Source organism: Mus musculus, chromosome 13 (genome assembly GCF_000001635.26).
Source record: "Mus musculus strain C57BL/6J chromosome 13, GRCm38.p6 C57BL/6J".
Classification (NCBI taxonomy): Eukaryota; Metazoa; Chordata; class Mammalia; order Rodentia; family Muridae; genus Mus; species Mus musculus.
This window is the reverse complement of record NC_000079.6, coordinates 100,175,850-100,192,598: the sequence shown is the minus strand read 5'-3', so window position 1 is coordinate 100,192,598 and position 16,749 is coordinate 100,175,850. Positions and strand designations below refer to the sequence as shown.

The window sequence follows — 16,749 nt, the reverse complement described above, 5'->3', positions numbered from 1 at the left end:
TATGAGCATCCACTTCTGTGTTTGCCAGGCATAGCCTCACAAGAGACAGCTATATCAGGGTCCTTTCAGCAAAATCTTGCTGTCATATGCAATGGTGTCTGTGTTTGGATGCTGATTATGGGATGGATCCCTGGGTATGGCAGTCTCTAGATGGTCTATCCTTTCGTATCAGCTCCAAACTTTGTCTCTGTAACTCCTTCCATGGGTGCTTTGTTCCCAATTCTAAGAAGGGGCAAAGTGACCACACTTTGGTTTCATTCTTCTTGAGTTTCATGTGTTTTGCAACTTGTATCTTGAGTATTCTAAGTTTCTGGGCTAATATCCACTTATCAGTGAGTACATATCATGTGAATTCTTTTGTGATTGGGTTACCTCACTCAGGATGATACCCTCCAGGCCCATACATTTGCCTAGGAATTTCATTAATTCATTATTTTTAATAGCTGAGTAGTACTCCATTGTGTAAATGTACCACATTTTCTGTATCCATTCCTCTGTTGAGGGGCATCTGGGTTCTTTCCAGCTTCTGGCTATTATAAATAAGGCTGCTATGAACATAGTGGAGCATGTCCTTATTACCAGTTGGAACATCTTCTGTATGTATGCCCAGGAGAGGTATTGTGGGATCCTCCTGTAGTACTATGTCAATTTTCTGAGAAACTGCCAGACTGACTTCCAGAGTGGTTGTACTAGCTTGCAATCCCACCAACAATGGAGGAGTGTTCCTCTTTCTCCACATCCTCGCCAGCATCTGCTGTCACCTGAATTTTTGATCTTAGCCATTCTGACTGGTGTGAGGTGGAATCTCAGGGTTGTTTTGATTTGCATTTCCCAGATGATTAAGGATGCTGAACATTTTTTCAGGTGCTTCTCAGCCATTCGGTATTTCTCAGGTGAGAATTCTTTGTTTAGCTCTGTACCCCATTTTTAATGGGGTTATTTGATTTTCTGAAGTCCACCTTCTTGAGTTCTTTTTATATATTGGATATTAGTCCCCTATCTGATTTAGGATTGGTAAAGATTCTTTCCCAATCTGTTTGTGGCCTTTTTGTCTTATTGACAGAGTCTTTTGCCTTACAGAAACTTTGCAATTTTATGAGGTCCCATTTGTCGATTCTCGATCTTACAGCACAAGCCATTGCTGTTCTATTAAGGAACTTTTCTCCTGTGACCATATCTTCGAGGCTTTTCCCCACTTTCTCCTCTATAAGTTTCAGTGTCTTTGGTTTTATGTGGAGTTCCTTGATCCACTTAGATTTGACCTTAGTACAAGGAGATAGGAATGGATCAATTCTCATTCTTCTACATGATAACCGCCAGTTGTGCCAGCACCATTTGTTGAAAATGCTATCTTTTTTCCACTGGATGGTTTTAGCTCCCTTGTCAAAGACCAAGTGACCATAGGTGTATGGGTTCATTTCTGGGTCTTCAATTCTATTCCATTGGTCTACTTGTCTGTCGCTATACCAGTACCATGTAGTTTGTTTGTTTGTTTGTTTGTTTGTTTTTATCGCAATTGCTCTGTAGTACAGCTTTAGGTCAGGCATGGTGATTCCACCAGAGGTTCTTTTATCATTGAGAAGAGATTTTGCTATCCTAGGTTTTTTGTTATTCCGGATGAATTTACAAATTGCCCTTTCTTATTTGTTGAAGAATTGAGTTGGAATTTTGATGAGGATTGCGTTGAATCTGTTGATTGCTTTTGGCAAGATAGCCATTTTTTACTATATTGATCCTGCCAATCCATGAGCATGGAAGATCTTTCCATCTTCTGAGATCTTCTTTGGTTTGTTTCTTCAGAGACTTGAAGTTCTTATCATACAGATCTTTCATATGGACAGGTTTGGATTATGTAAGTCCTTGCTCATGATGTGTGCCACTTCCTAGAATGCATATTATCCCGTCCCGAGGGATTCAATTATTCATGGGTGCGAGGGGGACCGCAAGCCTGGAAGGAAATGGGAGGAAGGGAAGGAGAGGCAGGAGACCAAGTAGACTGTACCTATCAAGGTCTCCTTTATTATGCTGAGGTGCCTTCTTTTTAAAGCATATATTGTGGGAAATAGGGGAGGGGTTGAAGGGGAATTTTACAAAGAACAAAGAAGTGGGCATCTGCTGACATGAGGGCCGAAGTCAGGCACCAGGCAGCGGGCACTCTGCATCTTATCTCTGGAACATAGATCCTCCTTGACAGCCTTGGGTGTCAGGCTGGACTCAGGCGTAGCTCATGTCCTTGGATGGCATGGGAGTTCAGGAAGAGATAGGGAAGAGGGGACTATAATTCAGCTTTTACAGCCTCAAGTGCCAGGAAGGGAATAGGGAGGAGGGGGTGATAACCAGTTCCTAGCACGAGGCCATTTGGCCTGTCAGGGAGATTGTGAAGGGCTCACTTTCTCACAGGATGGTCTCTGACAGCATGTGATTTGAATCATATATGTGCCTAAGGAAATGGGGAAATAGGGCATTCATAAATACACAGTTTTGCCTTCCTGCATATGTACCCAAAACCAGTTCAGGCCAGATTAGCCTTTCCAATCATCCTATCCCAATACATTGGGCATACACTTGAGTAGAAACTCTCTAAATTTAATTGTTGCTAGGAGCAGGGAGACCTATATATAGTATTGTTCAAAGATGAGACTACATGTAGCCCAAAGCACACTGGATTCTGAAGGATGGGTGTGTACAGGCGAAGGACTTAAAATATCAAGTACTACAAAACCAAGTAGGGTCCAAGACTACATACTCTTCTATGGTTATCAGCTTCAACCTTAAATTCTGGGCTAGAATTGGCTACATACAAGATTCTAAGAAAAATAAGCATGCAATCAAGCTAAAGGACACTTGCAAGGAATCCCTCTGTCTGATTCATTGCCGGTCCTTGAGGCCTAGCTCACTGCTTGACACACAGGTAGGTGCTTAGCAAATATTTGCTGATTAAGTAGGTGAATATTGATGTTTCATAGTTTCTCAAGCAACTTCTTTCTGGCTTTCACAAGTGGATGTCAGAGGTCAACATACAAGAGTTGTTTGTCTCCTACCTACCCTGTAAGACCTGGCAACAAACTGAAGCCGTCAGGTTTGGGGCAAGCCTCTCTACCCACTGAGACATCTCTCTGGCTCTGAGACACAATTATTTATATCTAATAATAAAAACACTACCAACACCAACCATCTGCTTTCCTTTCTCATTTAGAAAAATGGCAGCCCAGGGAGAAGCCGTTGAGGAGATAATTTGTGAGTTTGATGACGACTTGGTCTCTGAGCTCTCTACTCTTCTCAGAGTGGATGCACTTTCAGTCTTGAAGAGACAACAAGAAGAAGACCATAAAACACGAATGAAAATGAAGAAAGGTTTTAACTCACAGATGCGCAGTGAAGCCAAACGACTAAAGACTTTTGAGACCTATGACAAGTTCAGATCATGGACGCCACAGGAGATGGCAGCTGCTGGGTTTTACCACACAGGGGTGAAACTTGGGGTTCAGTGCTTTTGCTGTAGCTTGATCCTCTTTTCCACCAGACTCAGGAAACTTCCCATAGAGAACCACAAGAAATTACGACCAGAATGTGAGTTCCTTCTGGGCAAAGATGTTGGTAACATTGGCAAGTATGACATCCGGGTTAAGAGTCCAGAGAAGATGCTGAGAGGTGACAAAGCAAGGTACCATGAAGAGGAGGCAAGACTGGAGTCCTTTGAGGACTGGCCATTTTATGCCCATGGGACATCACCACGTGTACTCTCAGCAGCTGGCTTTGTCTTTACAGGTAAGTGGATTCTATCTTGTGAGGTGTTTCTGTAAAATATAAAGTTTAGGTTTTGTTTTTTACATTATACATTTGTGTGAATTTGTGGGGCTGGTTGCAGTATGAGTGCAGGTGGCCATGGAGTCTAGAAAATAAATGTCAGATCTCCTGAAACAGTGGTTGTAAGTGGTTGTCAACTGCCTGAGGTGAGTACTGGGAACCAAATTCCAGTCCACTGCAAGAGACATCTCTCCATCCTCTTTATTTCTTATTCCTCTTCCTCCTCCTCTTCTCCTTCTTCCTCTTCCTCCTCCTTTCCTTCTTCCTTTTCTTCTTCCTTCTTCCTCTTCTTCCTCTTTCTCCTCTTCTGTTATTACTACTGCTTGCTAATCATTCCTTATTTATTGTGTTATATTACATATGAGATCTGGTTCATTAAATATCAACTTTAATTATCTAATTTCCAACTTTAATTGACTTCTAGTGTAGCATTATTAGTTTGCTAAATATGTACAACATAAAAGGTTTTCTATAAATGTGTACCTTAGAAAATATTAACTGCAAGGTGTAGCTCATTACTGGAGGACTAACTTAGCATGTGAAAGGCCTTTGGTTTAGTCCCAGTGCTAGAAAACACAAATAAAAAGACTCCAGGAAAAACCAGCTCTGGTCATAATGTCCTGAACATGGACCATGAGATAGCTCAATTCCACTGTCTTCTAGTTTCATGAACATTGCTCCTCATATATTTCCTTGATTCGTTTAATTTCTGTAGTTGTGAAAGAATCTTGGTTTTACTTGTTTAACTCCCGTCCATGAGGCAAACTGTCTTTGAGGACACTACACTCTGAAATGTCTCAGCCACACACAGGAGTTAGACAATTGCAAGAGAGTCTGTAGTGTGCTGAATACCTACTTACGCTATGCATGGGTTGAACACTAATTCTAATTCAACCAGTTCTCTGTCCCTTCACATTTCATAGTTGAGTTCACTGAGGCTCAAAGAGTTAGAGAATTGTGCCTCCATTTTTATAGAAAGGACATGGCCAAAGCAACTCCAGCTGGTCCTAGCTTTTGCTTCCTCATCACTTTGGTCCTGAAAGCTAAGAGCTACCTCTATCTGAGAGAAGATCGAATGTAGAGAGTTGTGTTTGTAGAGGATGGCCATGGCTGGGGAATGGAGGTCCAGAGCTTAGAAGGGGGTCATGTAGGGCAGTGAGACTGTGGACAGGGATTCAGCCAGAGAGGCTATGGAAGAACAGGCATGCTGGAGTCTGTCTTGTTCTGGTGCAGTATGGCCAGCTCCAAGACACAGCTGGTGCCATTGCCGGACAGTCACACACTTTCCTGCATCTGTAGGTAAAAGGGACACTGTGCAGTGTTTCTCCTGTGGTGGATGCTTGGGCAACTGGGAAGAAGGAGATGATCCCTGGAAGGAGCATGCCAAGTGGTTCCCCAAGTGAGTTTCAAATGCTTTATTCTTAAAGTTTTCTGCTTTTATTTTTATTTTGTTTTTTGTTTGTTTTAGGAAAATGAAACAAGAGACAAAAGAGCAACATTGTTGCAGTACCAAATGAGTTCTGACCTTTCTCTTATTCAATATGGGATCAAGCAAGGAAAATCTGGTCACATAGTGCAAAATTTGAATCACATGATCTTAAATGGCTTATCTCTTATGTTAATTTTTGCTTCATTATCTTTTCATTTTTATATTCTGTGTGTTGTATGTTGGTGTATGTAGAGTGTGTTTATATGTGCGGTATGTTGGTGTGCGTAGTGTATATCTGCATTTCTGTGGAGGTCACATGTTGATATGCCCCATCATTCTTCACCTTATATATTAAGACAGGCCCCATGGGATCCATCTGTCTCTATTACTACTGGATTAGGATTACAGCCATAGTGGACTGGGCTCCAATTTTAAGTTCAGGTCCTCATGCCCATGGTGAGGTATTTTATGTACTTGCTGAGGCCTTCTCAGCATCCAGGAACTGAGGAAGGCAGTGAGGTGTGGATTGGGGGTAGGGGGAAAAGCTGATGACTTTTGTCTATTCAAATCTCTCTTGCTATTCTGAGGGCAAAGGATGATAGCTTCTGGCAATTACCTCTTGCTGATTTGATTCAGGGGCCAGGTGAGAGGCTCAGAGTTCAATAACTCCTCATAAGCTAGAGAGAAAAGAAAAAAAAAGTCAAGCGCGCGCACACACACACACACACACACACACACACACACACGCACGCACACACATGCACAAACAATTAATGAAGCAGAAAAGGGCTACACCACCACTTTACTGTTATTCTTAGTTTTTATATTTTCTCAAAAAAAAATACCTAATTTTAATTATTAGGTAGGAGCGTTACAGAAGAATACTTGATTGCATAGTTTTCTAAACATTTCTAAATTCCATGAGTTCATAGTAGGTTTAAAATAATAATTTATGTCATAGGTCAATAATTTTAAGGAGTTACAGCAGAATTGTTTACATGTCTTTCCATTAGGACTAGTTCCTGACTGAACATCCCTGATCTATTTTTTAGCTCCATAAGTTCATTATAAGTTTAAAGCAATAGTGTTTGTCATAAATTGTCTGTCCTTGCACCTACAATAAATTATCTATTCCCAGTTTATGACCATTAGTTACCAGATCGTAGCCTCATTCCTGACCTAAAAAGCCTGTTTTCCTTGATTGTAAACTTGTTCCAAGCCTGTTTTCCTAGCGCAATTAGCCTGTGACACATAAAAGTTTACAGAGTCCTATTTGCAGCTTTTATTCTATAGGGAGCTAGAGATTACTTGTATAAATGTAGGGGTCTATAAAATCAGATCAAGAATTATGAAATTATCAGGTTTTTTTCTGAAATCATCAACTGGTCTAAACACTACTACTCCATGAAAGTACATCTTCATATTGATTCTGCAAGAGCTCTGTTCAACAGAGTATGTGAATACCCAGGAAATCATTAAGCAATGTAAGAGTGACAGGGAAAGGCATATCAGCAGCAAGAAGCAATCCTAGGATGAAGTCTCTGGGGACCTTGCCTCTCAGACCACACCCATTGCAGCCACGCAAGATGGTGGGCCATTTCCAGAAAACTCATTCACTTGGTAAAGCCTTTTCTAGATGGGATGTGTCACCTACTAAGCCATCTCCCCAGACCCACCTTTTAATTTTTAGTAATTGGGGGTGGGGGGGTTATGTGCATGTTAGTGCTGGTTAGAGGACACAGGTATTCTTCTCCTCCTTAGAGCTAGAGTTACTGTGGTTGCCCAAAGTAGGTGTTGGGCACTGAACTCAGGTATTCTACAAGTACATTAAGGACATTCTATCCAGGCCACCTAACAATTATTAAATGTTATTTTGTTGTCCCAATACTACAATTTTCTTTGTCAAGCAGCAGTTTCATGACTTAACCTTAACCAAGGAGTGAGTTAATCTGCACAGGAATGGAAATGATGGTTAGGAAGGTGGACACTGGACAATTGGGAGTTCAAGGCCATCTTATGATTTAAAAAAAAATGGCAAGAGAACCAAGTCCTAGATCACCTCACACCAATGCCACTGGAGACAAACAAGTGTGTTTTATTTTGGACATGCAGAATTTTTTGTTATTGATGCTTAGAAAAAGAAGTGCATTTTACTTATTTTTAATAATGTGTTTAGTGGTGTGGTTTTTATGCCTGTTGTTTTTGTTTCTGCCATATAAACATTCATTCCTTTAACTGCTTTTCAGACTTTCATTATGGAAATTACACAGAAAACAGAGGAAGTATAATGCACACCTCTGTGAAGCTGCTCTAATCGTATTTTGTCTATCTCTTTCCCACCATCCCTGTGGAACAGTAATGATTGGGCTATGTCAAAGTAAATTCCAGCTAACACATGGTTCCATCTGTCATCCATTTAGCATATAGCTTTAAATCATGACTTTAAAAAAAAGAGCCACAGTATTGTTATGTCTCCTAAATGAGAAGACTATTAATGTCTAATACCATAAAATATTATCACCATATTCAAATGTCCTTCTCCCTCCATCTCTTATGATGCTTACATTGATTTAGAGAGAGACAGAGACAGAGACAGAGAGAGAGACAGAGAGAGAGAGAGAGAGAGAGAGAGAGAGAGAGTGAGTTCCACCCTCTACTTACTGTGAATCGATCTTTTTGATTCTATTGCATATTTTCTTCAAGAAAAGAACAGCAGGGTATAATATTATATACCTATAGTGCAGGCTCCTGTTGCAGCTGAGGTGGGAGGATTGCTTGAGATCAAGACTTTGACATCACCATCACAACACAGGAAGACCCTGTCTTGAAATAAAAATTAAAATAATAATAAGGTCTGTCCTACTTTGCTTTCTCTTGCTGTGAAAAACACCATGACCAAAAGCAATCTGAGGAGGAAAGAGTAGATTTGGCTTACACAAACAGATTACAACCTGCCGCCGAGGGATGTCAGGGCAGGAACATAAGTAAGAACAAACGGAAACTATGACGGAACACTGCCTGTTGCCTTGCTCCCAGGCTCATGTCCACCTATCTCTCTTATGCCTCCCAAGACAACCTTCTCAGAAGTGGAACCCCCTGTAGTGGACTAGGCCCACCCACATAAATCATTAATCAAGAAAATGACCCACAGACTCACCTACAGGCCAATCTAATGGCCTTATTTTCTCAGATTAAGTTCCTTCTTCCTAGATGACTCTAGCTTATGTCAAATTGACAAAAAAGCAAAAACAAACAAAAATAGCCAGCACAAGGTTTGGTGCTTAAATAATGATGCACTTTATCATTAGAATGTTTTAAAGTTTTTAAACAGTATTAATCCTTATGAGTAAGACTTCAGGAAAATCTGACAGTTTTATTGAAGTACCAAATTCAACAATTTGATGGGTTTTTAGTGAATATTTATTGTGATATAGATAATCTTCACTGAAATATTGGGGTTATTTTTCATCAATATTGATATTGCCAATATTAGGGATAAATTTTAAACATATTTTTAACCCTAGATGTGAATTTCTTCAAAGTAAGAAGTCCCCAGAGGAAATTACCCAATATGTACAAAGCTATGAAGGATTTCTTCATGTAACGGTAATCTACAACAGACAACTATGTCTAATAGTGTATGTTCTTTACCTAATAACGTCTGAATTGTCAGGGTGAGGTTTTCTGATGGATTCTGTGTCTTTCTCCCTTTCTTTTCTCATTCTCCTGCCTCTTGTCTGCAGAGAGGAAAACAAATCCTGTTATCCTGTTAAGCTGGAACCACTTAACTTGGTTTTCAAGCTGGCTGTGTGTGGCTTCTGCTTGAGGCCACTCCCCTAGCATCTTTCTGTAGCCTCTACCTGGATGTCACACTCAGTCCTCTGTGGTACCTGACAGAGGCAGGGCACTCAGGATGCCTCCTGCAGCTGGGCATTTAGACTCAAACTAGTGAGGGCAGTTGGGAAACACAACCCAAACTGAAGCCAAAGGAGATGTATTTGCTGATGACTCAGAAGCAGCATCTGCAGACAGCATGGGTTGAAAGTCTGGGTGCAGTTCTCTCAGAGGGAGAGTTGCTCAATTGGAGAGGCCCTTCTGATGTGAGCCCTCTTCCCATGTCTCAGTTCCTCATGAGTCAAATGCATCTGTGTGTGTAACTGCAGTTCTCTTGTTGAGCTGGGTGTCTGGTAAGAGTGACCCTGAGAAAGTTTCCATTTCACTGATGTTTGGAACTGCATAAAATCCCCCAAATCAATAAAACTCAAACCAAAATTAAAGGACTGATTTGCCCAAATTCTGCTGCTCTAATGAAACTTGGCTTTAGTGGAGAAACGTCTTCAGTTGCAGCTCAGAGATGAATTATATTTTATAAGTTAATCAGTCAGTAACCAAATTTCTTTCCTCAGGGAGAACATTTTGTGAATTCCTGGGTCAGAAGAGAATTACCTATGGTATCAGGTAAAACCTCAGACACATTCCAAACACTTTGCTTATTTCTCTCTTGTGTTCTCTGTGTCTCTGTCTCTGTCTGTCTGTCTGTCTGTCTGTCTCTCTCTCTCTCTCTCTCTCTCTCTCTCTCTCTCTCTCTCTCTCTGTGTGTGTGTGTGTGTGTGTGTGTGTGTGTGTGTGTGTGAGTATGAGTGTGCATGATCACACACACACCACATGTATATAGATGCTTTTGGAAGCCAGACAAGATCATTCGGTCCCTTGGAGGTGGAGTTACAGACATTTGTGAACTGTCTGATGTGGATGCTGGGAACTAAACTCAGGATCTCTGGAAGAGTAGACAGTGCTTTTAACTACTGAGCCATCTCTCCAGCCCTTCTTTAAAACTTATCTTCATAAGTGATTTCTCTATTATGGAATGATTTTGGGTTTGTTTCTGTTGTTACTTTATGAGCAGGAGAGATGGTTCAGTGGTTAATGCACTTTGCTGCTCTTGGAAAGGACTCAGCTTCAGTTCCCAGCACCCTCTGGCAACTCACAACTCCGAAAATCCAGTTCTAGAGGATCCAGTGTCTTCCTCTGACCTCCATGGCCACTGCACATGTGTGGTGCAGGCAACCATGCAGACAAAAATAAAGAAAAATTTAAAAGTAAATGTAAAAATTATAGACTCAATTATTTACTTACTATTGTATGTGGATGCCCATGGGTCCCATGTGTAAAGGTGCAGAAGTCAGAGGACAACTTATATGGACTTGGTTCTCTCCTTCTACCATGAGAGAATTAATTTAGAGGTTATTAGGTTTAGTGGCAAGCTTCTGTACCAAGGATCCATTCATTAAGTGACTTAGTTTTTAGTGTAGATATGCATAACTAAGTGTGTAGTGTTGGTACTGTAACAGATGCTTCCCTTCAAACAACTAAAATAGTGGATAAAATGTTTTGGAAGCAAGTTTTAGTGTTTCTTCTATCCCAGACTGGCCTCACACTCAAATGAGCCTTGAACTTTTGGTCCTCCTGCTGAGTGCTGAGATGGAGGTTCTCAGGTGCTGGGGATGGAACCAAGGAGATTAGGAGAGCATGCTACCTATGAGCTACATCCCCAGTTCCCCAAAGCATACTAGAATGGCTTGATGGTTAGAATGGTTAAGATCATCATTAAGCTGGGGGATGTTCACAATTAAATGCAGTGACAGGTCTGAGGATATTACTTGCTTGGCCAGCATGGGCAAGGTCCTCTGGTTCCATTCCAGCACCCTTGGAAAACGAAATCTTAGTGTTAGTAGTTTAGGTCAGCAGAGCATCTATACAGTAAGTAGGACAGGCTTCGAGTTCAGTCCCAGCAGAGGTCAGGGGAATGGGGATGAGGGAGAGTGGACAGGATGAAAGCAATACATTAAGACTCCTATGGTCGACTGAGTAGGATTGCTCACCCCTGTAATCGATGCTCTTGGAAGAAGGCACTTATTGACAGGTTGGACTATGGTATTGGGTTAGAGGCCAGTACAGCTACATGAGTTTCATGCCAAGTGTACAGATCTATGCCTGTAATCCCAGCACTAAGAAAGCTGAGGTGGAAATATCACAAGTTGAAAGATAGCTTAGCTTACTGCATAGCAAACCACTGTGACCCCATCCCCCAACATGCAGACAACTTAAGTTCATTTCAAAGTATCTACATAGTAGCAGCTTACAACAATCTGTATTCCCATCTCCAGGGGATCTGACATCCTCTCTGGCCATCTGGGGCCCTAGGCACACATATGGTACACATATGTAAATATAGGCAAAACACTCATACATACAAACATACATACATACATACATACATACATACATACATACATACATACATACTTCAGCACAGGCACATGTGTGCACACACATACACATACTTACACACACAAATAGCATCCTTCTGGCTGGGACTACCATTTTCCAGTAACTTGTAAAATAAGAATCATAAAGTTCCCTTGTTTGTTCTCTAGAACCCAGTGTTTGTCTTCTAGGTTTTTGGAAAGCAGAGCTGTTTCTTTGGCCACAGATGCAAGTGTCTACAAGAAGGGTGATATTGTAGACCTGTTCAGTGTTCATTGTTACCACAGCAAAATGGCAAATTCCATAGTGTTACCCAGCATGCTCTTGCCATTGTTAAACAAGCAAGTTAAGGGGAATTCCTGGGCAAAGACTGACTGAGTGCATTGAGCATATTAGGAACTCTAAGGGTCAGGGCTGGGGCATTGAGTGCAGAGTGCTTTCCTTGCAAACACAAGACATTGCATTCTGTCTCCAGGATCCATGTGACAAAAGCCAGGTGTCATTGTTGTGAATTTGTGATCCCAGGTTGGGGAGGCAGAGGCATGGATCCCAGTGTTCCACAACCTGGCCTGGGAAGTGAAACAGCTTCCCTAACAACCAGGGAGAAACAGTGAAGTGTGTCCTGTGACTTCCACAGGCATGGGTCCATACATGCACATGGACCTTCATAAACATGAACACACTCAAAAATGTATGCTCTGAGAAGCTTCCTGAGATAGGTGAAGAGATCAGGTCAAGAAGGAAGCCAAAGAAAGACTGAAGTGCCAGCCTGCTCCAACCAGAGAACACCCTGTGGGCACCAAGGAAAACTGTAGAACATATTCCCTGTGACCTCATGGCTTAGCAGAAGGCAAACCTAAAATAAAATAAAGGTTTCTTGACTGTAAAAATCTTTTTGTTGTTAATTAAATTAAAGTGTAGTATTCTCTATGCTAAAGAAACACTAAAAGCAAAGGCAGGCACTCCTGATCTAGGGTGAAGTGTGAATGCAAGCAAGGTTTCAGCTTGAGAAACTTGTGAGATCAAGGTAAGGGCAATGCAATTTTCAAGTCCTCACAGCATGGGAAATGCAGGAACCAGTGTCCAGAGGCCAGGATGGGGTAGAAAGTCTAATGGAGACCCCCCACCCTCAGTTTAGTCATCTCAAGGAGCAAGCCACCAAAATGATTGTTTTTGAGCCACAGGGGAAATGACCTTACTCAAATTTTGAAACTGACTCTGGAAACAGTAATGGCCTCTGGATTTTGTTTTTTTCCCAATGCTATATGGTCAAGAGACAGTCTGAAGTTACATTTTATCACTCTGATCACAAACAGAGATGAATGGAATGAGGGGAGTACCCCAGTGGAGTACCCCAGTCTTTGTTGTTCTGCTCCTGGAGTTCTAACAATCACTCTTGTATCTTTTCCTTCTTCCTGCTCGTCTAACCACCCAGTTTTGACACAAGCATGGATCATCAGATCTGCACCCCCCAACACACACAGACACACACACTCATATGTGCATATACACATACACACACAGGCACACACAAAGACACACTCATGTGCACACACACAGACACACACAGCTAACTTGAACTTTCCTATCAAAGCCTACTGGTCTCACCTGCATCCTTTCCCCCAAGCTTACTGCAATGACAGCGTCTTCGCTAATGAAGAACTAAGGATGGACACGTTTAAGGACTGGCCCCACGAATCACCCGGGGCTGTTGAAGCTCTGGTCAAAGCAGGCCTTTTCTACACAGGTGAGTCAGGTTTTTTTTCTTTGTGCATATGTGTGTGCGTGTTTGTCTGCATGTAAATATGTGTGACACATTCCTGCATGGTGCCCTTAGAGGCCAAAGAGGATCTTGAATCCTGGGACTGTAGTTAGAATTGTCTGTGAGCCATCATGTGGCGCTGGAACCAAACCTGACTCCTTTGCGAGAGCAGTCAGTGCTCTCAGGCTGAACATCTCTTTAGAGTCAGTATTTTGTGTGGACCACATATTCGAATCCTCTTACATCTTCCTTTAGTCTTCATCATTTGTCATAGATCCCTTTGAGACTCAGTTTCCCATAGCTCCCTCAGTATTCAGCCTCTGAACCTGGGGATTCTGCAGCCACTTCATCCAACAGACACATTCCACTGGCACAGATGATCTTCTTACCACATGGTCTTAACGCTTGTCTCCTTGCCAGCCTTCAAGGCTCATGGATGACGTGCCTCTATTTCTAGTTAAATATAGCTGGCAATGATGTGAGGAGAGACAAGTGATTCTTCATAATCTAGCTTGCATAGAGACTCTTAAATTTGTTCTTCTGCCCCACCCCAGCTATGAGTATATTCTTTCTGATTTACTCAGTAAGCAATTGCTTTTCAGTTGCTTGTCTGTGAATGTCCAGTGTGTCATTAGTGTCCAGAACAGACAGAATTTATGCTCTCATGGAATCTGATGGCAAATCATTTAAGATGATGGGTTTATCAAAGAACAGGGTGTACAGGGACAATCGGTGACTATTGCTGACCACCTCAGTGAAGGACCAAGAGTCCTGTGTGTTATCACAGAGCTCTAAATTCTTAGGTCTAGTAAAACTTATCCTGTCTGGAGAGTTCCCCCTTATCAGGGTAGTCCTATCCCTCCTGCATGACTTGGCCACAGAATCCAACTGGAGATGAAAGTAGGATTATACTGGATAATCTGGAGTTATGTTCTTCTGAGTTGGCAGCTGTAGGTGCTGTTGAACTGACCCCATTCCTTTTCCTAGGCAAAAGGGACATTGTCCAGTGTTTTTCCTGTGGAGGATGTATGGAGAAGTGGGCAGAAGGTGACAACCCAATAGAAGATCACACCAAGTTTTTTCCCAAGTAAGCAAAATGATTTCTCTTGACTGTGAATGTGCTTCAACTGTTATTTCCTCAATGTCCATGTCTTACCTGTGGATGGTCTCTACCCATCCTTCTGTTTCCTCTGTGAAGGACACATCCTTATGTCCCTTGCCTCCCATGACAACCTCCCTGTTCAGTTTTTTCCTCTTCATTGTTACATCTTGGTTTTGAATGGGTAAATATACAGACTTTTAAAGACAGGGTCTCTCTATGTCCCAAATCATCATAGAAATGCTATCTAGCCTAGGTAGGACTTGAACCCATGATCCTCCTGCCTCAGCCACCCAAGTGCTGGTATTACTGAGGGATGCTACTATATCTGGAAATCCCATGCCTTTCTGATCATTTTCATTACAAATTAGTCTTCCTCTTCTCCTCTTTCTGGAATCCTTTAGTGTTTTCTATTTCTGCTGTCTGAAACTTCCCAAGTGGTTTTCTTTTCTTAGTGCTGGGGACAGAAGCACTGGCTTGGGCACACTAGGCCATCCCTTACTATTCATTTACTCTTGCCCACTTTTCTGCCCTTCTTCAAGGTTATTTTCATTTCTCTTCCACACACAAGACAACTCTAGAAATGTTCAGGTGCAGAATGAAATTCATTGTTTTTACTTAGTAATTAGAATCTTCAAAGATAAATATCACTACAGGTAGTTTGAAATGTGAGTATTTCTAGGCACAGTGATCTACACATGATTCCTAGCTCTCAGGAAGTTGAAGGAAGAAAATCAGTTTTCTTTTTTATTAAATGCTTTAATATTAATTATTCTAAAATCGATCTATTTTAAATTCCAGCACTTCTAACTAAGGAATAAGAGTTTTTTGCTCTGGTATTCCTTGGAAGGCATGAAAATCTGCAATTGTCTTTGTGTCTCTGCAGTTTCCACAAAAGCGTTCTATGTGCATCCAATGCTTACCTAAAATTGCTCTAAACTGATTTAAGTCTAATTATTAAACATTAAAATGTATAGTTCTAGATAATTATCTGAGCTTGAGATAGAATAGTAATAACATCCTAAATCCTTAAAATATTCTTTTAAAATTGTTTCATTAGTGTATATCAATCATATATGATAGTGACATTTTCAATATATATATATACACACTGTGATATATATAAAACAGTGTATAACAACCATGTTCACCACCATCTTCCCATTACCCTCTCTTATCACCCTCTGAACACCTTAATCCTCTCCCTTCTAAAATCACTTGTTTCAGACCAGCACAGGACTACATAGCAAGACTTATTGTATATATATATATTTCCATCTAATCTTGGAGTTAAAAGATGATATACAGCTACAGCACTAGTCACTTCTTAAGTAAGTTGTCTTCTTATTTAAAAATTATTTCTTGCCGCAGACCCTCTGGGTCCCTGGTCTTCGAGGAACGGGATTACTTAAGCAGATGGACAAAGGAGTCAGATGAAATGACAATCAGACACACACAAGAGAGATGTTGAATCTGAATGTAATGTTTTGGTTGAGCTTCAGACTTATATTACAATGAATTATCAGAGGATACAAATCACAAAAGACAAGATACACTGAAATTCACCAGTTACAGCAGAAAGGAATTTGCAGGGACTAATTAAATGTTTACATTAGGGATAACAAGCCCTGCCTAGGATCAGCCTAATGCCAGGCAAGAATTTCACACTTTAAGGTTAAAAGCATCAGGGGGTTGTTAACTCTTGACAGGCCTTAAGAGTAATGTGTTATCACAGAGCTCTAAATTCTTAGGTCTAGTAAAACTTATCCTGTCTGGAAAGTTCCCCCTTATCAGGGTAGTATATCAACTTATACTTGACTTTTAGTCTCTTTCTGCAGACAGCTGAGTTAATGGCAAGTGCTTTATTGTTTTATGGTAGAGCTTAATTAGTTACTGAATAGGTTAAACTCCTTGCTGCTATCTGGAATCTAAGAACACTGGGAAAAGGCTTTAGCTATGTTAGAATACAATCTTAAAAGGCATTTACTATAAGGTAATGCTTGATAGAGTGCACGTGAATCTATACACTAGACTAACGTGGTGGAAATTTGAATATTATGGGTTAGGGAAAAAAATGCCATAACTCTGGGAGGAAAATTTCCATGGAACTCTTATCCTCGTGAAACAGCTTCCAGGCTTTTCGCCTGACAAACTGACTCAAACTGGAGAGTTGACTTTCGCCAGACATCCAGGAGGAGAGTTCTAGAAATTCATTTCTCATGAGCAGCTTTTTGGCATTTCTGCCTCACAAGCTGACTCCACCAGAGTGCCCTGACAATTTCTTAAGTATTAGATTTTATGTGCATGGGTGCTTTTTCTGCGTGTGTATCTGTGCACTACTTGCATGCCTTGTGTCCACGGAGGTAGGAAAAGGGCCTCAGACTC

At 41.2% G+C, this 16,749-nt stretch overlaps 1 protein-coding gene and 1 pseudogene across 2 annotated transcripts in view; both read left to right on the top strand.

The window, feature by feature from the left end:
* Positions 1 to 16,749, top strand: part of Naip2 (NLR family, apoptosis inhibitory protein 2) — a 58,060-nt gene that overhangs the window by 9,524 nt on the left and 31,787 nt on the right. For both annotated transcript variants that reach the window (NM_001126182.2, NM_010872.3), the window contains exons 3-8: positions 3,197 to 3,768; positions 5,107 to 5,206; positions 8,761 to 8,842; positions 9,643 to 9,694; positions 13,131 to 13,250; positions 14,253 to 14,352. In NM_001126182.2, the coding sequence (NP_001119654.1) occupies positions 3,201 to 3,768; positions 5,107 to 5,206; positions 8,761 to 8,842; positions 9,643 to 9,694; positions 13,131 to 13,250; positions 14,253 to 14,352 (1,022 nt within the window). In that variant the 5' untranslated portion in view covers positions 3,197 to 3,200. The remainder of the gene's footprint in view (positions 1 to 3,196; positions 3,769 to 5,106; positions 5,207 to 8,760; positions 8,843 to 9,642; positions 9,695 to 13,130; positions 13,251 to 14,252; positions 14,353 to 16,749) is intronic.
* On the top strand, positions 3,444 to 3,706 carry Naip1-rs1 (NLR family, apoptosis inhibitory protein 1, related sequence 1; annotated as a pseudogene).